This window comes from Entelurus aequoreus, linkage group LG07 (genome assembly GCF_033978785.1).
Source record: "Entelurus aequoreus isolate RoL-2023_Sb linkage group LG07, RoL_Eaeq_v1.1, whole genome shotgun sequence".
In the NCBI taxonomy this organism is placed as follows: Eukaryota; Metazoa; Chordata; class Actinopteri; order Syngnathiformes; family Syngnathidae; genus Entelurus; species Entelurus aequoreus.
In genome coordinates, this window is record NC_084737.1 from 6,157,385 (window position 1) to 6,180,593 (window position 23,209).

Below are 23,209 nucleotides of genomic sequence, written 5' to 3' on the forward strand. Positions count from 1 at the left end.
CATGAATAAAAGTCAAACGTTTTAAAATAACTTATTTTGGGCGCTGAAATTTGTTACTAAGATGACTAAAACACTGACAAAAATGTTTTATTAATACTATACTAATACAAGCGTTCCATAAACAAACAAACTTTTCAAAATCAAAACTAGTAATTCATGCCAGTGTGTCTGAGTCCAAATGTGTCGCTCCCTGCTGGCAAAAAGTGGTACAACAGCCATCAACAACATGAATAAAAGTCAAACGTTTTAAAATAACTTATTTTGGGCGCTGAAATTTGTTACTAAGATGACTAAAACACTGACAAAAATGTTTTATTAATACTATACTAATACAAGCGTTCCATAAACAAACAAACCTTTCAAAATCAAAACTAGTAATCCATGCCAGTGTCTGAGTCCAAATGTGTCGCTCCCTGCTGGCAAAAAGTGGTACAACAGCCATCAACACCAGCAGTAACAGACTCAAACGTCTTAAAATAACTTATTTTGGGCGCTGAAATTTGTTACTAAGAAGACTAAAAATACTGACAAAAATGTTTTATTAATACTATACTAATACAAGCGTTCCATAAACAAACAAACCTTTCAAAATCAAAACTAGTAATTCATGCCAGTGTGTCTGAGTCCAAATGTGTCGCTCCCTGCTGGCAAAAAGTGGTATAACAGTCATCAACAACATGAGTAACAGTCAAAAGTTTTAAAATAACTTATTTTGGGCGCTGAAATGTGTTACTAAGATGACTAAAAACACTGACATTTGTTTTTATTAATAGTATACTAATACAAGCGTTCCATAAACAAACAAACCTTTCAAAATCAAAACTAGTAATCCATGCCAGTGTGTCTGAGTCCAAATGTGTCGCTCTCTGCTGGCAAAAAGTGGTATAACAGCCATCAACACCAGGAGTAACAGTCAAACGTCTTAAAATAACTTATTTTGGGCGATGCAATTTGTTACTAAGATGACTAAAAATACTGACGAAAATGTTTTATTAATACTATACTAACACAAGCGTTCCTTAAACAAACAAACCTTTCAAAATCAAAACTAGTAACCCATGCCAGTGTGTCTGAGTCCAAATGTGTCGCTCCCTGCTGGCAAAAAGTGGTATAACAGCCATCAACAACATGAATAAAAGTCAAACGTTTTAAAATAACTTATTTTGGGCGCTGAAATGTGTTACTAAGATGACTGAAAACACGGAAAACATGTTTTATTAATACCAGTTAGTTCCATAAACAAACAAACCTTTCAAAATCAAAACTAGTAATCCATGCCAGTGTGTCTGAGTCCAAATGTGTCGCTCTCTGCTGGTAAAAAGTGGTATAACAGCCATCAACAACATGAATAACAGTCAAAAGTTTTAAAATAACTTATTTTGGGCGCTGAAATGTGTTACTAAGAATAATAAAAACACTGACATTTGTTTTTATTAATACTATACTAATACAAGCGTTCCATAAACAAACAAACCTTTCAAAATCAAAACTAGTAATCCATGCCAGTGTGTCTGAGTCCAAATGTGTCGCTCCCTGCTGGCAAAAAGTGGTATAACAGCCATCAACACCAGGAGTAACAGTCAAACGTCTTAAAATAACTTATTTTGGGCGCTGAAATTTGTTACTAAGATGACTAAAAATACTGACAAAAATGTTTTATTAATACTATACTAATACAAGCGTTCCATAAACAAACAAACCTTTCAAAATCAAAACTAGTAATTCATGCCAGTGTGTCTGAGTCCAAATGTGTCGCTCTCTGCTGGTAAAAAGTGGTATAACAGCCATCAACAACATGAATAACAGTCAAAAGTTTTAAAATAACTTATTTTGGGCGCTGAAATGTGTTACTAAGATGAATAAAAACACTGACATATTTTTTATTAATACTATACTAATACAAGTGTTCCATAAACAAACAAACCTTTCAAAACCAAAACTAGTAATCCATGCCAGTGTGTCTGAGTCCAAATGTGTCGCTCCCTGCTGGCAAAAAGTGGTATAACAGCCATCAACAACATGAATAAAAGTCAAACGTTTTAAAATAACTTATTTTGGGCGCTGAAATTTGTTACTAAGATGACTAAAAACACTGACAAAAATGTTTTATTAATACTATACTAATACAAGCGTTCCATAAACAAACAAACCTTTCAAAATCAAAACTAGTAATCCATGCCAGTGTGTCTGAGTCCAAATGTGTCGCTCTCTGCTGGCAAAAAGTGGTATAACAGCCATCAACAACATGAGTAACAGGCAAAAGTTTTAAAATAACTTATTTTGGGCGCTGAAATGTGTTACTAAGATGAATAAAAACACTGACATTTGTTTTTATTAATACTATACTAATACAAGCGTTCCATAAACAAACAAACCTTTCAAAATCAAAACTAGTAACCCATGCCAGTGTGTCTGAGTCCAAATGTGTCGCTCCCTGCTGGCAAAAAGTGGTATAACAGCCATCAACAACATGAGTAACAGTCAAAAGTAAATAACTTAAAATGTTACTAAGACGACTAAAAAGACTGAACAAATGTTTTATTAATACTACAAAAAAGTGTTCCATAAGACATACAAAACCATTCTAAATCAAAACTAGTAATCCATGCGAGCAAGATAAAATATTGTTATTGTCGTGTCATGTTTTCCCCGTACAATAATTACCAGACCACAGACACACGGCAAAGGAAATATTACAAGTAAAAACTCGGTACATGTACTGTTAGCCGGTACCATAAAGAAAAAACCCAAGAATAAACTCTGCAATAAAACAGTGAAACAGTGACAAAGAGCTACGTTTATTATTATGCTTTTATTTTTTACCCCCCTCAAAATATTACAAACAAATTAATTCACCTGCTCGAGTTGCATTTATCTGTTCCAGAGCACTTATAATAGGTCTATAACAGTCTTGTCCTGATACCAATATTTTGGTACCGGTACCAGTACCAACATGTATTTCGATACTTTTCGGTACTTTTCTAAACCGCAAAAAATGTCATTATTAGGGATGTCCGATAATGGCTTTTTGCCGATATCCGATATTGTCCAACTCTTTAATTACCGATACCGATATCAACCGATACCGATATCAACCGATATATGCAGTCGTGGAATTAACACATTATTATGCCTAATTTGGACAACCAGGTATGGTGAAGGCAGCACGGTGGCAGAGGGGTTAGTGCATCTGCCTCACAATACGAAGGTCCTGAGTAGTCGTGAGTTCAATCCCGGCCTCGGGATCTTTCTGTGTGGAGTTTGCATGTTCTCCCCGTGACTGCGTGGGTTCCCTCCGGGTACTCCGGCTTCCTCCCACCTCCAAAGAGATGCACCTGGGGATAGGTTGATTGGTAACACTAAATTGGCCCTAGTGTGTGAATGTTGTCTGTCTATCTGTGTTGGCCCTGCGATGAGGTGGCGACTTGTCCAGGGTGTACCCCGCCTTCCGCCCGATTGCAGCTGAGATAGGCTCCAGCGCCCCCCGCGACCCCGAAGGGAATAAGCGGTAGAAAATGGATGGATGGAGGTATGGTGAAGATAAGGTACTTTTTAAAAAAATTAGTAAAATAAGATAAATAAATTAAAAACATTTTCTTGAATAAAAAAGAAAGTACAACAATATAAAAACAGTTACATAGAAACTAGTAATGAATGAAAATGAGTAAAATTAACTGTTAAAGGTTAGTACTATTAGTGGACTAGCAGCACGAACAATCATGTGTGCTTACGGACTGTATCCCTTGCAGACTGTATTGATATATATTGATATATAATGTAGGAAGCAGAATATTAATAACAGAAATAAACAACCCTTTTGTGTGAATGAGTGTAAATGGGGGAGGGAGGTTTTTTGGGTTGGTGCACTAATTGTAAGTGTGTCTTGTGTTTTTTATGTGGATTTAATAAAAAAAAAAAAAAAAAAAAAAAAAAAACGATACCGATAATAAAAAAAACGATACCGATAATTTCCGATATTACATTTTAACGCATATATCGGCCGATAATATCGGCCTGTCTTTTATTTGGACAAAAAATGTTAGTGTACATGAAACATATGTTTATTATTGTCATTTAGTCCTTAAATAAAATAGTGAACATACTAAACAACTTGTCTTTTAGTAGTAAGTAAACAAACAAAGACTCCTAATTAGTCTGCAGTAACATATTGTGTCATTTATACACCTATTATTTTGTACACATTATGAGGGACAAACTGTAAAAAATGGATTATTAATCTACTTGTTCATTTACTGTTAATATCTGCTTATTTTCTGTTTTAACATGTTCTATCTACACTTCTGTTCAAATGTAATAATCACTTATTCTTCTCTTCTTCGATACTTGACATTAGTTTTGGATGATACCACACATTTAGGTATGGATCCGATACCAAGTAGTTACAGGATCATACATTAGTCATATTCAAAGTCCTCATGTGTCCAGGGACGTATTTACTGACTTTATAAACATTATATGAATTTTCAAAAAAGGAAAAAAGATTTTGTGATGATAAAAAATATTGATGTAATCATAGTAGTATGGACTAGATACGCCCTTGTACTTGGTATCATTACAGTGGATGTCAGATGTAGATCCACCCATGGCATTTGTTTACATTTTAGAGGCGGTATAGTACCGAATATGATTCCTTCGTATCGCGGTACTATACCAGTGCCGGTATACCGTACAACCCTAGTTTATAGGCATTATAGTATAGGATGGATTGTCATGTTGTTGCCATTGATTGGATGTTGTTGGTGGCGGGACGGAGAGAAGACCATGCGGTCAGAGAGTCATCACAAAGAGGAGCGACATCATAAAGCGGACTGGCATCGTTCCTCAAAGCGCTTCTTTGTCATAGGGTGACATTGACGCGGTCCCACTTTGGCCTGTTTGGGACTGTCACACTTCACATGTCCGTCGGGAGTTGAGCCCCACTTTTGACGCACAACAATGGAACCGGTCAACCAGGAGGCGGTCCGTCAAATTGTGACCAAACACTTCGATAAAATCTCCTCGGCGCAGTGGTGCCTGCTGGCCGCCGGCGACTTTGACTCGGAAACGGGGGCGATCTTGGCGGACATGTGCACGGAGATCGCTCAGAAACTCTCAGCCGACACCCTCAAAGCGGTCCTGCCCACGTTCCAGCAGCACATGTTGGACATCAAGGCCCCGGTGGTGCAAGGCACCATGAGCAGTGCCTTCGCGTCGGCGCTCAGCATTCCCGAGCAGCAATGCGAGTACGCCAACAAGCTGGACTCGCTACTAGCGGACGAGGTCTCCCAGAGGGTGAACCGCACCTTGGCGTTGGCCACCGACACGGATGAAGAGCCGCTGCTACCGGTCATCTACGTCCCGGGAACGTTTACCAAGCTGGAGGTTTTGTACAAGATGGTGCGGCTCTCTTGCGGCGCTCTGTGGTCCTATCTGGGCCGCGTGGATTCCACCACACGGTGTTTAGGACCATGCTGGCGTCAACAATCGGGCAAGACCGAGGAGCGTCAGAGTCCTAAGTCCTCGTCGAGAGCAAAATCGAATATTAGCGTAGGACAGACGACGGAGGCGGTGAGCGAGATCCTCCGCAAATGGTCGGAACCCCTGGACTCGGAATCCACAGGTTCACCACCCAAAACCTCTCCAGATATTCATGGCACGGCGTCCAACATTGTGTCGACAATAGTGAGCGATCTTCACTACGCCACAAAGCCGGACAGAAAGAAAAGCATTTTGTCCAGTCCTCATTTTGACCTGAGGCTGATCCAGAAGACTCTGACTAACTTCTTCTGCTCCAGACCCACCCCAACGCCCCGCCAGGAGGTCGCTCGGAGAAGTAGCTTTGTTGAGTTTTCCAAAAACCGATTTGAAAAACTCATGACAGACGTGGTGACCCCGGATGTGCAGAAAAACTCAAATTTCTTGGTGGGGATTCGGTGTCCCTCGGCTTGCCGTAGGGATCCAGAGGGCTCCTCATCCGCCTCCAACCTGGACACTCCTGGCAGTCCTCCACCTCTGAACTTTGAGGGGATCCAGGACGAGGTGGAAGATTTGTACAAGAAGTTTCCAATGGAAGGACCCAAAATCAGCAAGACCATGGAGGACCTCCGTGATGACATCACCAGGTTTTCTAAAGGGCTGAGTACTAAAATCTATGATTACGTTAAAGACAACCAGGACAGCTTAATTGCAGAGCTCTCAAACAAACGCAGGAAGCAGCAAGTGGAGCATCCTGAGGTCATGAAGGATATTGTGGAGGACTCTGTGGGTAAGTTCTTGCAGCAGGTTCTCCTGTGGATGGAGATGGAGCCCAGGAAGAGGAAAGCTAGCGCTGATGAGGTGTGCGGTGCGTTAAAAGACATCGACTCTCTCATCACCGGCATCGTGACCCCGGAACAGGAAACGCTCTGCTTGCAGGAGGCTTTGGACTCCAAGTCGGAGTCAGGGGACACCATGCCGATAGCGAGCAAGACGCCGTTCCGAGACCCCATTATCACCAAGTCTTCGCTGAAGGAGCTGACCAGAAACTTTGTCAGCATGCTGATCCTCACGCTGGTCGAAGGTTTCCCAAAGAAAGTCCGCAAGTCGCTAATGCCCGACGACGTGCTGCGGATCATCCGGCGACTCTCGGACAAAGTGCTGGAGATCAACTTGGAGTCTCTGGCGGACGAGGACATGGTCAGCTACAGCAACTTCATCCAGGCAGTGGTCAAATATCTGTGCAGACAGTTCCGCTCCCAGGACAGGTTGCTAGAAGCGTTACTGTCGGACGGACCGTCCTTTGACGACGCCGTGGTGACGCACCTGACCAACACGCGGAATAGCTGCCATGACCAACCCCGGCAGAGCCTAATCAGCAGGTTCTTCTTAGCCTTGGGTAAAGCTTTAATGAAGCCTTTTACACTTTTCAGTCCAGACGACTAGACCTTGTTAGGAGCACTTAAGGACCTCTTTAACTTGTGGAGGGACCTTTTTAGAACCACTTAAGGACCTCTGTAACTTGTGGAAGGACCTTGTTAGGAGCACTTAAGGACCTCTTTAACTTATGGAGGGACCTTGTTAGGACCGCTTAAGGACCTCTTTAACTTGTGGAGGGACCTTGTTAGGACCACTTAAGGACTTGTGGAGGGACCTTGTTAGGACCATATAAGGACCCCTTTAACTTGTGGAGGGACCTTGTTAGGACCACTTAAGGAACTTGTGGAGGGACCTTGTTAGCACCACTTAAGGAACTTGTGGAGGGACCTTGTTAGGACCATATAAGGACCTCTTTAACTTGTGGAAGGACCTTGTTAGGAGCACTTAAGGACCTCTCTAACTTGTGGAGGCACCTTGTTAGGACCACTTAAGGAACTTGTGGAGGGACCTTGTTAGGACCATATAAGGACCTCTTTAACTTGTGGAGGGACCTTGTTAGGACCACTTAAGGAACTTGTGGAGGGACCTTGTTAGGACCATATAAGGACCCCTTTAACTTGTGGAGGGACCTTGTTAGGACCACTTAAGGAACTTGTGGAGGGACCTTGTTAGGACCATATAAGGACCCCTTTAACTTGCGGAGGGACCTTGTTAGGACCACTTAAGAAACTTGTGCAGGGACCTTGTTAGGACCACTTAAGGAACTTGTGGAGGGACCTTGTTAGGACTATATAAGGACCTCTTTAACTTGTGGAAGGACCTCGTTAGGACCACTTAAGGACCTCTTTAACTTGTGGAGGGACCTTGTTAGGACCACTTAAGGACTTGTGGAGGGACCTTGTTAGGACCATATAAGGACCCCTTTAACTTGTGGAGGGACCTTGTTAGGACCACTTAAGGACCTCTTTAACTTGTGGAGGGACCTTGTTAGGACCACTTAAGGACTTGTGGAGGGACCTTGTTAGGACCATATAAGGACCCCTTTAACTTGTGGAGGGACCTTGTTAGGACCACTTAAGGACTTGTGGAGGGACCTTGTTAGGACCCTATAAGGACCCCTTTAACTTGTGGAGAGACCTTGTTAGGACCACTTAACTTGTGGAGGGACCTTGTTAGGACCATATAAGGACATCTTTAACTTGCGGAAGGACCTTGTTAGGACCACTTAAGGACATCTTTAACTTATGGAGGGACCTTTTTAGGACCACTTTACTGTGGACAAATCTTTACAGGACCACTTTAGGACCTCTTTCACTTGCAGAAGAATCTTTTGTGGACTGCTTAAGGACCTCTAACTTGCAGAGGACCTTGTTAGGACCATTTAAGGACCTCTTTTGGGACCATGATTTTTGTAGAACCTAGTCACGTCAGCATACTATTTGAAGCATTTTTTGGCTTCTTTAAGCAACATGTAAAGTTGCTTCTGTAATTATAAAGTACATGAAAATGTCATTTATTTTTCACCAAGACATTTTAAGTTATTTTAGTTTTTCACTAATGCAAAATGAAAGTATTGGTGATTACTGAGAACAATCCTTTTCATCATGATGACCACAACAGTTGGATGAAGCTGAGTCTTCAATGGAATATTTCCGTCATAAAGATGTACACATCAACACTTTTGGCCTCTCATCTGATTTTTTGGCTCAGGTTCGATCCAGTTCGGAGTCCCGATGTGATAATTTGACAGTAAGTTACAGCGCTGAAAATATTTTATTGCAAGTATCGAAAGTAAACACATTTTTATGAAGCCTATCTTATTTAATGTGGAATTCCCAAAAAGACTATCAGATCCCTACAATTATTACAAAAGTCAGCTGCATATTACACCAGTTTTAAAGTCACTGCATTGGCTCCCCATTGGGTCCATTTTAAAGTTCTATTATAAGCTTTCAAATGTCTAAAAATCTGACCTGTTTTTACCCTATCAACCCTGAGATCCTCTGGCACTGGCCCTTTATCTTTACCCAGTTCCAGAACAAAGACCCACGATGAGGCGCCATTTAGCCAACCACCCGTGGAAGCTGCCAGGGAGCCTCAGGACTGCAGAGAGCGTTGACTTTTTGGAAGAAAAGGCTAAAGACACACCTTTTTAATCACCGATCATCTTAAACTCTTACATTTTGTTTATTGTGTCTTGATCATTAACATGACTACAATTATTCTCTCATTAGTTTGTTTTCATTAACTTATTACTGCATGATTCACTTTTATATTTCTACATATATTTGATAATTTTTACCACCGTTTGGTAGATGGCGTTAATTTGAGTTATTCTATAGCAGGGGTGGCCACACTTTTTCCGCAGGCCAGCTACTTTCCAATGTACCAAGTGGAGCAGACAGGAGCACAGCTGCTGCTCCAAAACCGACGAGGAACTGGCCACAACAGCTCTGTGAGCCGACCAACAGGAGCCCTTAAGACAAAACAGAGTTCACTAGCTCAGTGTTTTTCAACCACTGTGCCGCGGCACACTAGTGTGCCGTGAGATACAGTCTGGTGTGCCGTGGGAGATTATCTCATTTCACCTATTTGGGGTATAACATTTTTTGCAAACCAGTAATTATAGTCTGCAAATGATGTGTTGTTGAGTGTCGGCAGAGTAACCGTGTAATACTCTTCCATATCAGTAGGTGGCAGCAGGTAGCTAATCGTGATCACAATTTTTCAGATGACAGTGGGAGGCAGTGTGCAGGTAAAAAGGTGGCAAATGCTTAAACTTCTATTCACACATTTAAAAAAACACTTTAAGACTAATGTCTTGAAAAAATATATCACTCTTGAATCAACACAGTAGTTAATACTATGATCAATGTTAATTCAAATACTAAATGTGGGTTATAAATAATAATGGAAGTACAATTGTTTGTATATAGTATATAAATTGGTACAAAGGTTTAACATGTTTACAAGGATATTTCACATGCCTTTACTGTGTATATAATTGAACTGTGTTTATGTTATGTATAATGTGTATTTATAATATGTTGTACAAAGGACATTTAATAATTTTCGGAAGTTTATTTTGTACTTGACATTGTTTATAGGGTTAGGCGCAATAAGTGTTCAACTTCAACCTAAACCCTTTCGGTCTGCAACATTTTCATTTTCAATTTATGAATGTACAACTGTTTATTTTGTTGACGATTGACCGAAGAATAATAAACTTGAAACTTGAAAAATAAACAAAAGGTGGGTGCCCCTAAAAAAAAGGCATTGAAGCTTAGGGAAGGCTATGCAGAACGAAACTACAACTGAACTGGCGACAAAGTGAAGAAAAACAGAATGCTGGACAACAGCAAAGACTTACAGCGTGTGGAGTAGACGGCGTCCACAAAGTACATCCGAACATGACAATCAACAATGTCCCCACAAAGAAGGATACAAACAACTGCAATATTCTTGATTGCTAAAACAAAGCAGGTGCGGGGAATATCGCTTAAAGGAAGACATGAAACTGCTACAGGAAAATACCAACAAAACAGGAAAAGCCACCAAAATAGGAGCGCAAGACAAGAACTAAAACACTACACATAAGAAAACAGCAAAAAAGTCCAAATAAGTCAGGGTGTGATGTGACAGGTGGTGACAGTACACCTACTTTGAGACAAGAGCTATAGTGTTGCATGCTTAGTTATGCTTTAAAATCATATCCCACAACTTTTTATTGTCAATATTGAGTTTCATATTTTAATGATTTCTGCTGGTGGTGTGCCTTTGGATTTTTTCAATGAAAAAAATGTGCCTCGGCTCAAAAAAGGTTGAAAAACACTGCACTAGCTGACATAAAAGCAAGGAGGTCACAAGAGGAAACACTACATGGGAAAATGCTAGCTGCTCTAAACATGATTATGGATTAAAAAAAGAACACTTAAAAATATCTCATTCTCACATATTACACTCGGTGTCGATAGTATCGACATCTGGATCAATCACCCCTACTTCATTTTGTGGTCTTGTTGCACGTGTAGCATGCATATCTATATTCATTTTCCTCTAGTCCTCCAGTGATAATGTTACTGTTAAAGATACTCAACTGATTTCCCGCTATTAGAGTCACGGCTTCGTGGCAGCTGGCAAGACTGGGATTGGTGCAACTCCTGCACGTGCGTAATAAGGAATATGGAAGTGTAATCGGGTCTCCCGCATCCATTTTGAAGGAATCTTTCACGTGAGTAACCGTCTTTGACGCCGACAATCAGTACACGTTAGAGATGCGCGGTTTGCGGACACAACCGCGGAGTCCGCGGGTAATCCGCGGGTCGGGCGGATGCATGACGAAAAAAATAGATTTTAAATAGATTCGGGCGGGTGGCGGTTGAACCAATTCGGAAATATATATACATAGTTAAATCATACTTGCCAACCCTCCCGGTTATACCGGAAGACTACCGGTATTCAGCGCCTCTCCCGGCAGAAATTTTCTCCCGATAAACTCCCGGAATTCAGCCGGAGCTGGAGGCCACGCCCCCTCCAGCTCAATGCGGACCTGAGTGGGGACAGCGGCGACAGTCTGTTTTCACGTCCGCTTTCCCACAATATTAACAGCGTGCCTGCCCAATCACGTTATAACTGTAGAATGATGGAGGGCGAGTTCTTGGTTGCTTATGTGGGTTTGTTGTTAGGCAGTTTCATTAACGTCCTCCCAGCGCGGTAACAACACACAACGACAGCAGTCACGTTTAGTCTACCGTAAAGCAGTTCGTCTGCCGTAAACAGCAATGTTGTGACACTCTTAAACAGGACAATACTGCCATCTACTGGATAGCCTCCAGAACACTGAAATTCAAGTATTATATGTATAATAAAATAAATATATATATATATATATATATATATATAGCTAGAATTCACTGAAAGTCAAGTATTTCATACATATATATATATGAAATACTAGAGTTGGTGAATTCTAGCTTAAATATATTCCCCTCTTAACCAAGATCTTAACCACGCCCCCCCCCACCTCCCGGTATCGGAGGTCTCAAAGTTGGCAAGTATGTTAAATGTTGTTACCCACATACGAAAAACGAGCAGCACTCTTTGAAACAGGCAATTATTCATCAGGCACTGCTGCAGCTGTCACGCCAAATTTCTTCTCCCCTACAAAAACCTTCCCCCCCCTATTTACTTCCGGGGCTGCGTCCAATAAAGTCACAAAGTTGCCGGGGGTCCTTAACCGGCACGCGACTGTCCTGTTTCGCGCCTGTACAAAAAAAACAACAATAATCGATTTCTTCAGATTCCAGCAGCTGTCAAAGACGAAGTATCCTTCCAGCGACGGGCAGTCAAAGCCGAAGTGCTATCGATCGCTGTCAATGACGTAAGAGGAAACATGGCCACGGAAGTAGATTTGGAGTGACACAGCACACCACAACACAACAGAAGAAGAAAAAAATAAAGAGAAGGCAACGCCGGCTGCAAACGTGGTACGCGACAAACTAAAAAAGGGAATACTAAAGACCAGGGGAAAAAAATAACAATAATAGTCAACACTTTTTTAATGGAAATGACAATAATATTATAATAATGATAAATAATATTATCACGCATTAATATATCTTAGCCTCTAATGCGTGGCACGCATTGAATGTCTCTGCTGCATTGGATCAGTCTCCTTTCTAACCTCACTAATGCCTTGCATCGTCTACATTAGATATATAACAACGGGTGGGTGGCGGGCGGTTGTGGTTTTGATAAAATGTTAGTTCGGTTGGATGGCGGGTGGATGACGACTTTTGTGATGCGGTTGCGGATGAAATAATTGCCTATCCGCGCATCTCTAGTACACGTTAAGAAGCACGGTGGTGGCCTCACTTTTTGTACCGGTTTTCTTATACAAGTCTCCACGATCAAATATTGCTTGTGAGGTAACACACTCGTCCATTCGCCCGCCTATTTGAATTCCACCTTTTTTACCCCTGAATGTAAAATCATATTTATTCCCTCCAAAATGTGTTTTGTGTTCATATTTGTGGCTGCCAGATGAATTGGTTTTACATGATGTCTTCATTCAAATCAGTTTTTATCTGGACTTCCTTAGGCAGTGTTGCGTGGGACCAGTTCTTCCTCCCAGGGAATTTAAGTTACTGGTCGATCCCAAGTTCTTTCGATGACATATATGCTGAGTAAGAAGGACCATCAAGACAGAATTGGAATATTTTCAAGTTTTACTAAAGCTTTAGGAGTTCAACTTACCCAATACATTCATATCGGCTGCTCTAGTTGATCTGGCGTTCCAAGGGAAAAAAACAACTTCTTCTCACACAAAGAAACCCCCCATCTCCCCCTCGCACCACTGATAAGAAACCAGTGGGTGTTGTATTTCACATTCCTGATGGTTTAAGACACTAAACAGACAATGTGAAGACAAAGAGAGTGGTAGGCTACACAAAGGAAAAGTACTAGCTGCTCTAAACATGGCTACGTGAAAAGAAAGAACTCTTTTAAACATATATGCATATTTCCAAAGCAGTTAGTAATGTAAAGAGGTGTGATACTGCATGTGTACTTAGATCCTGAGTGCCAAAATACATTTCTGAGCTATTCCCAGAAATGATGGCAATATTTACCCGCTCCTTCTGTTCGCTGCTCTTCAAGGTGACATGGCCAACTAGTGGACTGGAATGCACATGGCCTATTTTAACTCTGTGATGTAGCATTGGTGCATAAATCAGACTTACTTGTTTTCTCATTTTATTCCACTAAGTTATTACCAGTACAGACTGATGTAAAGTGTGTGTGTGAGTGTGTGTGTGTGTGTGAGTGTTTGTGTGTGTTTTCAGCTCGGCAGGTAAGGTGCCAGTCGTGGGTCTTGTTTTAGTCTCTGATCCAGTGCACGGTACCTCTGAGCGACTGATCTCTTGTGCCTGCAAATACACTTTGTCAGTTCACTATCAAGCTGTGTGTGTGTGTGTGTGTGTGTGTGTGTGTGTGTGTGTGTGTGTGTGTGTGTGTGCACGTACATGCTGAGGCGTTCAGTGGCGATGTGTATTTGGAAGGTGTGCTCGGCGCAGAAGGCCTGGTACTCTTTCTCCTCCTGGTGGCTCATGTTCAGCTGGCTCTGTTGGTAGTACAGTTGCTTCTTCTGCAGCGCATGTGTTGCCTGCACACACACACACACACACACACACACACACACACACACACACACACACACACACACACACACACACACACACACACACACACACACACAGACACACAAACACAAGCACACCGCAGTGGCCATGTCTTTAAGTACACAACATTAGGTGATAATGATAAATATGAGGGGCCGTTAGGGACATTATTCAGAATGACCTCTTACATACACTACTGAAATGCTCTCACATAAACAACTGAAAAAATACTTTCTCAAAAACAGTACTGAAATCCTCTCATACACACTACTGAAATCCTCTCATGCACACTACTGACATGTGTTTCTCTCATACACACTACTGAAATCCTCTCATGCACACTACTGACATGTGTTTCTCTCATACACACTACTGAAATCCTCTCATACACACTACTGACATGTGTTTCTCTCATACACACTACTGAAATCCTCTCAGGCACACTACTGACATGTGTTTCTCTCATACACACTACTGAAATCCTCTAATGCACACTACTGACATGTGTTTCTCTCATACACACTACTGAAATCCTCTCATGCACACTACTGACATGTGTTTCTCTCATACACACAACTGAAATCCTCTCATGCACACTACTGACATGTGTTTCTCTCATACACACTACTGAAACCCTCTCATGCACACTACTGACATGTGTTTCTCTCATACACACTACTAAATATGCTCTCATACACACTACTAAATATCCTCTCATTCACACTACTGACGTGTGTTTCTCTCATACACACTACTAAATATGCTCTCATACACACTACTAAATATCCTCTCATTCACACTACTGACGTGTGTTTCTCTCATAAACATTACTGAAATCTTCTCACTCACACTGCTGAAATCCTCTCCTACACACTACTAAAATCCACTCATTCGCACTACTGAAATGTGTTTCGCTCATACACACTACTGAAATCCTCTCATACACACTACTGACATGTGTTTCTCTCATTCACACTACTGAAATCCTCTCACACACACTACTGAAATCCTCTCATACACACTACTGACATGTGTTTCTCTCATACACACTACTGAAATCCTCTCAGGCACACTACTGACATGTGTTTCTCTCATACACACTACTGAAATCCTCTCATACACACTACTGACATGTGTTTCTCTCATACACACTACTGAAATCCTCTCATGCACACTACTGACATGTGTTTCTCTCATACACACAACTGAAATCGTCTCATGCACACTACTGACATGTGTTTCTCTCATACACACTACTGAAACCCTCTCATGCACACTACTGACATGTGTTTCTCTCATACACACTACTGAAATCCTCTCATGCACACTACTGACATGTGTTTCTCTCATACACACTACTGAAATCCTCTCAGGCACACTACTGACATGTGTTTCTCTCATACACACTACTGAAACCCTCTCATGCACACTACTGACATGTGTTTCTCTCATACACACTACTAAATATGCTCTCATACACACTACTAAATATCCTCTCATTCACACTACTGACGTGTGTTTCTCTCATACACACTACTAAATATGCTCTCATACACACTACTAAATATCCTCTCATTCACACTACTGACGTGTGTTTCTCTCATACACACTACTAAATATGCTCTCATACACACTACTAAATATCCTCTCATTCACACTACTGACGTGTGTTTCTCTCATAAACACTACTGAAATCTTCTCACTCACACTGCTGAAATCCTCTCCTACACACTACTAAAATCCTCTCATTCGCACTACTGAAATGTGTTTCGCTCATACACACTACTGAAATCCTCTCATACACACTACTGACATGTGTTTCTCTCATTCACACTACTGAAATCCTCTCACACACACTACTGAAATCCTCTCATACACACTACAGACATGTGTTTCTCTCATACACACTACTGAAATCCTCTCATGCACACTACTGACATGTGTTTTTCTCATACACACTACTGAAATCCTCTCATGCACACTACTGACATGTGTTTCTCTCATACACACTACTGAAATCCTCTCATGCACACTACTGACATGTGTTTCTCTCATGTACACTACTGAAACCCTCTCATGCACACTACTGACATGTGTTTCTCTCATACACACTACTGAAACCCTCTCATGCACACTACTGACATGTGTTTCTCTCATACACACTACTAAATATGCTCTCATACACACTACTAAATATCCTCTCATTCACACTACTGACGTGTTTCTCTCATAAACACTACTGAAATCTTCTCACTCACACTACTGAAATCCTCTCCTACACACTACTAAAATCCTCTCATTCGCACTACTGAAATGTGTTTCGCTCATACACACTACTGAAATCCTCTCATACACACTACTGACATGTGTTTCTCTCATTCACACTACTGAAATCCTCTCACACACACACTACTGAAATCCTCTCATACACACTACTAAATATCCTCTCATTCACACTACTGACGTGTGTTTCTCTCATAAACATTACTGAAATCTTCTCACTCACACTACTGAAATCCTCTCCTACACACTACTAAAATCCTCTCATTCGCACTACTGAAATGTGTTTCGCTCATACACACTACTGAAATCCTCTCATGCACACTACTGACATGTGTTTCTCTCATACACACTACTAAATATGCTCTCATACACACTACTAAATATCCTCTCATTCACACTACTGACGTGTGTTTCTCTCATAAACACTACTGAAATCTTCTCACTCACACTACTGAAATCCTCTCCTACACACTACTAAAATCCTCTCATTCGCACTACTGAAATGTGTTTCGCTCATACACACTACTGAAATCCTCTCATACACACTACTGACATGTGTTTCTCTCATTCACACTACTGAAATCCTCTCACACACACACTACTGAAATCCTCTCATACACACTACTAAATATCCTCTCATTCACACTACTGACGTGTGTTTCTCTCATAAACATTACTGAAATCTTCTCACTCACACTACTGAAATCCTCTCCTACACACTACTAAAATCCTCTCATTCGCACTACTGAAATGTGTTTCGCTCATACACACTACTGAAATCCTCTCATACACACTACTGACATGTGTTTCTCTCATTCACACTACTGAAATCCTCTCACACACACACTACTGAAATCCTCTCATACACACTACTAAAATCCTCTTATTCGCACTACTGAAATGTGTTTCGCTCATACACACTACTGAAACACCTCTCACACACAATACTGAAACTGAGAGAGTTTTATTCAGGTGTATGAGAGAATAATTTTTCAGTTCTTTGTGTGAAAGTGTTTCAGTAGTGTGTATGAGAGATTTTCAGTGTTGTGAATGAAAGGATGTGAGTAGTAGTAGTAGATTTGTTGGGCCGGCATAGCTCGGTTGGTAGAGCGGCCGTGCCAGCAACTTGAGGGTTGCAGGTTCAATTCCCGCTTCTGCCATCCTAGTCACTGCCGTTGTGTCCTTGGGCAAGACCCTTTACCCAACTGCTCCCAGTGCCACCCACACTGGTTTAAATGTCACTTAGATATTGGGTTTCACTTTGTAAAGCGCTTTGAGTCACTAGAGAAAAGCGCTATATAAATATAATTCACTTCACTTCACTAGTGTGCATGAGATGATTTCAGTAGTGTGTGTTGTGAGGTGATTTCAGTAGTGTGTATGAGAGGATTTCAGTAGTGTGTGTGAGGTGATTTCAGTAGTGTGCATGAGAGGATTTCAGTAGTGTTTATGAGAGGATTTCAGTAGTGTGTGTGAGGTGATTTCAGTAGTGTGCATGAGAGGATTTCAGTAGTGTTTATGAGAGGATTTCAGTAGTGTGTGAGAGGATTTCAGTCGTGTGTGTGAGGTAATTCTGAATAATGTCCCCTCATAGATAAAGTGTGTGTGAGGTGATTTCAGTAGTGTGTGTGAGAGAGGATTTCAGTAGTGTGCATGAGAGGATTTCAGTAGTGTGTGAGAGGATTTCAGTCGTGTGTGTGAGGTAATTCTGAATAATGTCCCCTCATAGATAAAGTGTGTGAGAGGTGATTTCAGTAGTGTGTGTGAGAGAGGATTTCAGTAGTGGGCATGAGAGGATTTCAGTAGTGTTTATGAGAGGATTTCAGTAGTGTGTGAGAGGATTTCAGTCGTGTGTGTGAGGTAATTCTGAATAATGTCCCCTCATAGATAAAGTGTGTGAGAGGTGATTTCAGTAGTGTGTGTGAGAGAGGATTTCAGTAGTGTGCGTGAGAGAGGATTTCAGTAGTGTTTATGAGAGGATTTCAGTAGTGTGTGAGAGGATTTCAGTCGTGTGTGTGAGGTAATTCTGAATAATGTCCCCTCATAGATAAAGTTTGTGTGTGGTGATTTCAGTAGTGTGTGAGAGAGGATTTCAGTAGTGTGTGTGAGAGAGGATTTCAGTAGTGGGTATGAGAGGATTTCAGTAGTGTTTATGGGAGGATTTCAGTGGTGTGTGTGAGGTAATTCTGAATAATGTCCCCTCATAGATAAAGTGTGTGTGAGGTGATTTCAGTAGTGTGTGTGAGAGAGGATTTCAGTAGTGTGCATGAGAGGATTTCAGTAGTGTTTATGAGAGGATTTCAGTAGTGTGTGAGAGGATTTCAGTCGTGTGTGTGCGGTAATTCTGAATAATGTCCCCTCATAGATAAAGTGTGTGAGAGGTGATTTTAGTAGTGTGTGTGAGAGAGGATTTCAGTAGTGGGTATGAGAGGATTTCAGTAGTGTTTATGAGAGGATTTCAGTAGTGTGTGAGAGGATTTCAGTCTAGTGTGTGAGGTAATTCTGAATAATGTCCCCTCATAGATAAAGTGTGTGTGAGGTGATTTCAGTAGTGTGTGTGAGAGAGGATTTCAGTAGTGGGTATGAGAGGATTTCAGTAGTGTTTATGAGAGGATTTCAGTAGTGTGTGAGAGGATTTCAGTCTAGTGTGTGAGGTAATTCTGAATAATGTCCCCTCATAGATAAAGTGTGTGTGAGGTGATTTCAGTAGTGTGTGTGAGAGAGGATTTCAGTAGTGGGCATGAGAGGATTTCAGTAGTGTTTATGAGAGGATTTCAGTAGTGTGTGAGAGGATTTCAGTCGTGTGTGTGAGGTAATTCTGAATAATGTCCCCTCATAGATAAAGTGTGTGTGAGGTGATTTCAGTAGTGTGTGTGAGGTGATTTCAGTAGTGTGCATGAGAGGATTTCAGTAGTGTTTATGAGAGGATTTCAGTAGTGTGTGAGAGGATTTCAGTCGTGTGTGTGAGGTAATTCTGAATAATGTCCCCTCATAGATAAAGTGTGTGTGAGGTGATTTCAGTAGTGTGTGTGGGAGAGGATTTCAGTAGTGTGCATGAGAGGATTTCAGTAGTGTGTGAGAGGATTTCAGTCGTGTGTGTGAGGTAATTCTGAATAATGTCCCCTCATAGATAAAGTGTGTGAGAGGTGATTTCAGTAGTGTGTGTGAGAGAGGATTTCAGTAGTGTGTGAGAGGATTTCAGTCGTGTGTGTGAGGTAATTCTGAATAATGTCCCCTCATAGATAAAGTGTGTGAGAGGTGATTTCAGTAGTGTGTGTGAGAGAGGATTTCAGTAGTGGGTATGAGAGGATTTCAGTAGTGTTTATGAGAGGATTTCAGTAGTGTGTGAGAGGATTTCAGTCTAGTGTGTGAGGTAATTCTGAATAATGTCCCCTCATAGATAAAGTGTGTGTGAGGTGATTTCAGTAGTGTGTGTGAGAGAGGATTTCAGTAGTGGGCATGAGAGGATTTCAGTAGTCTTTATGAGAGGATTTCCGTAGTGTGTGAGAGGATTTCAGTAGTGTGTGTGAGAGGTAATTCTGAATAATGTCCCCTCATACATAAATGTGGGCATGAAGGAAGTTAAATTGACCAGGCCTCCCAAAGGTGACAATAGCATGGAACCACAGTAGAAGGTTCTGAAAGTGCCTAATCAAGTGTACCTGGTCGTGGCGTTCCTGGATGAGTCTGGCCCGCTCGGCCATGTGCGTCTTGAAGTCGCTCATACACTCGTCGTAGAGGCGGCGTGCATCTTCAGCCGTCATGTCCTTCACGTTCCCCAGTTGGATAAGGAAGGGAGCCAGATAGTCTTTCTCCTTCTCCTGCAACCACCTCTGCTCCTCGGCCGCCAGGCGCTCCTGAAACACACACACACAAACACACACAAACACATAGGTGAGCAGAGTGTGACTATCTAATGTGCATGACTGCCACCTACAGGGCTGGAGTGGGAGAGTTAGACATTAAAGATGGAGGTTGTTATTTACTTTGCGGTGTTGAGTGTCACAAACAAACCATTTCCTCTCTCTGCTTGCGGGCTTTGGCGGCTCCAGTGGTGGTCCATGGAGAAAAGTGAAGAAGAATGTCCATCTCCTCACGCTGTCTGCAGGACACGATGTCTCTCACCTGACATCACACACACATCATTGTTGTCATCATTATCATCGTTATTATTCTCATAATCACTATCATCATCACCACATGATCATCATCCTCATAAACACTATCATCATGCTAATACTCATTATCATTATCATAACCACTATCATCATCATCCTCATAATCACCATCATTACCACAATCAACATCATAATCACTATCATCATAATCATCATGCTCACCATAATCACTGTCATCACCATCATCATCCTCATAATCACCATCATCATTTTCATCATCCCTATTATCAGCATCATCCTAAAACTCACTATCATCATCCTCATATTCACTGTCATCACCATCACTGTCATCATCATAATCACTATAATTAAAAAAAATTATCATAACCATTATCACCATCATCATCATCATCACTGTCATTGTCATCTTCATAATCACTGTCATCATCATCATCATCATCTTCCTCATGATCACTATCATCATCATCCTCATAATCACTATCCTCATCATCATCCCCATAATCATCATTCCCTCATAATCACTATCCTCATCATCATCCCCATAATCATCATTCCCTCATAATCACTATCCTCATCATCATCCTCATAATCACTATCGGTATCATCCTCATAATCACTATCATCATCATCATTACTGTCATCTTTGTCATCCTCCTAATCACCATCATCATCGTCACAATCACTATCCTCAACATCCTCCTCATAAGCACCAGCATCACTATTATCCTCCTCATAGTCATTATCATCATCACTGTCATCATCCTCATAACCACCATCTTCATAATCACTGTCATCATCATTCTCATCATCACCATAATAATTCTCATAATCACTATTATTATCATCATCATCATCCTAATACTCACTATCACCATCTTCATATTCATGGCCATCACCATTATCCTCATCTTCAACCCAATCGTCACCACCATTATCACAATAATCATTTTCACAATCACTGTCATCTTCATCATCATAATCCTCAGTATTGCCGTGAGTGAATCCCCAGGATGAGGATGATGATGGTGACGATGATGATGTTGCTAATACATAACAACAATGTCCAGACAGCATGTAAATATGCCCCCTAGTGGCTGTGACATGTATATTCAATGTGGTCAGTGTAAATATGCCCCCTAGTGGCTGCGACATGTATATTCAATGTGGTCAGTGTAAATATGCCCCCTAGTGGCTGTGACATGTATATTCAATGTGGTCAGTGCTATGATCTTGTGTGGGCCTAGCACTCTCTGCAGTTGTGTGTCATGTGATCAGTGATTTGAGCCCCCACCTCTTTCTTGGAACACTTGATCTGCTCAGCCGTGTCCTTCTCGGCCTCCACCAGCGCTGAGAGCAGCTTGTAGAGAGTCAGCGTGTGCAGAGGCTTCTGAACCGGGTCCACCTACACAGGGGTCAAGGGTCAGCACGCGGCCCCCGGCCCGCCAGGACGCTTACAGACGTGGGCGGGCGTACGTGGAAGCCGGCGACCATGTCGTCCTTGAAGTCGTCCGACTCCCGCGGTTTGAGGAAGGTCCTGGTGCAGGGTACGAACCTGTGCTCCTCCAGGTGGTACGTCACCTCCATCTTCCTCTGCGGCGACAAGAAGACTCGCTCGGCCACGTCCTCGTTGGCGTCCTTCTTGGGGTTCCTGTGGAAGCGCTCCACCACCTTCTGTCTCACACCCACACGGAGGATCTGTCGCTGCACCACTGGAGCGTGTCCAACATTTCATACCAGCAGAGGCCGCTCCTCCGTCTCCGTGTCGGCGTCCTCGTCCTCCGGCTCCGGGAGGTGGCCAAAGACCACGTGGCGGTAGTACAGGAAGTCCTCGCGGCCCTCGAAGGTCTCCGTCATTTCCTCCGTCTTGTCCACGCGGCGCACCAGACCGTCCACACGAGCGCCGCTGAACTCCATCTCGTGCTCCGTGCCCTGTGTTGGCGCGGTGGTGAACCTGTGGACTAACACACACACACACACACACACACACACACACACACACACACACACACACACACACACACACACACACACACACACACACACACACACACACACACACACACACACACACACACACACACACACACACATTGCAGTGACGTCCCAATAACACCTGAATAATGACTTTACATAAAAGGTGGAACTGTCGTCCTGGCGTGAAGCGCTCGATGGTGATGCCCGTCACTTTGTTGACTTCTCGCTCCTTCAGGTGGTCGTTCCTGTCCTTGTACCACTCTTTCACCGTCACCGCCTCTTTGCCTGCAGCACAGATGGGATTCAGGACTCTTTAAAAGGGAGCCGGAGCTTGAAGAGCCACTCCTTTCAAAGAGCCGTTCAAAAGATTGGCTTGTAATTAGTTAAATTTTTTTTTTTTTTTTTAACTGCTTTTTAAAAACAACAACATTTGTTTATTGGGTTTTAGACACAACAGAGAGTTGAGAGGAACAGTCCAAAAATACATCATAAAATAAAAAATTAAATAAAAAACATATTCATATATATATATATATACATATAATTAAATGTTGACTTTTTTAACAGATTTTTTATTTTTATCAAGGAAACAATGACTATAGTATTAGTTTGACAATGAGATGTATATCAGAAGAATTTAATTTACACAAATGTTACTATATTGGTAGGAATTATGCTGAAATAATGGCTATATATATATATATATATATATATATATATATATATATATATATATATATATATATATATATATATATATATATATATACATAAAAATAT

At 41.6% G+C, this 23,209-nt stretch overlaps 1 protein-coding gene across 2 annotated transcripts in view; it reads right to left on the bottom strand.

Moving 5' to 3' along the window:
• Positions 1-13,172: 13,172 nt before the first annotated feature.
• Positions 13,173-23,209, bottom strand: part of ccdc135 (coiled-coil domain containing 135) — a 29,234-nt gene continuing 19,197 nt past the window's right edge. For both annotated transcript variants that reach the window (XM_062052487.1, XM_062052486.1), the window contains 8 exons: positions 22,586-22,714; positions 22,190-22,413; positions 21,929-22,126; positions 21,747-21,857; positions 20,331-20,441; positions 19,979-20,173; positions 13,878-14,017; positions 13,173-13,781 (listed from right to left, as the gene is read on the bottom strand). In XM_062052487.1, coding sequence (XP_061908471.1) covers positions 13,694-13,781; positions 13,878-14,017; positions 19,979-20,173; positions 20,331-20,441; positions 21,747-21,857; positions 21,929-22,126; positions 22,190-22,413; positions 22,586-22,714 — 1,196 coding nt within the window. In that variant the 3' untranslated portion in view covers positions 13,173-13,693. The remainder of the gene's footprint in view (positions 13,782-13,877; positions 14,018-19,978; positions 20,174-20,330; positions 20,442-21,746; positions 21,858-21,928; positions 22,127-22,189; positions 22,414-22,585; positions 22,715-23,209) is intronic.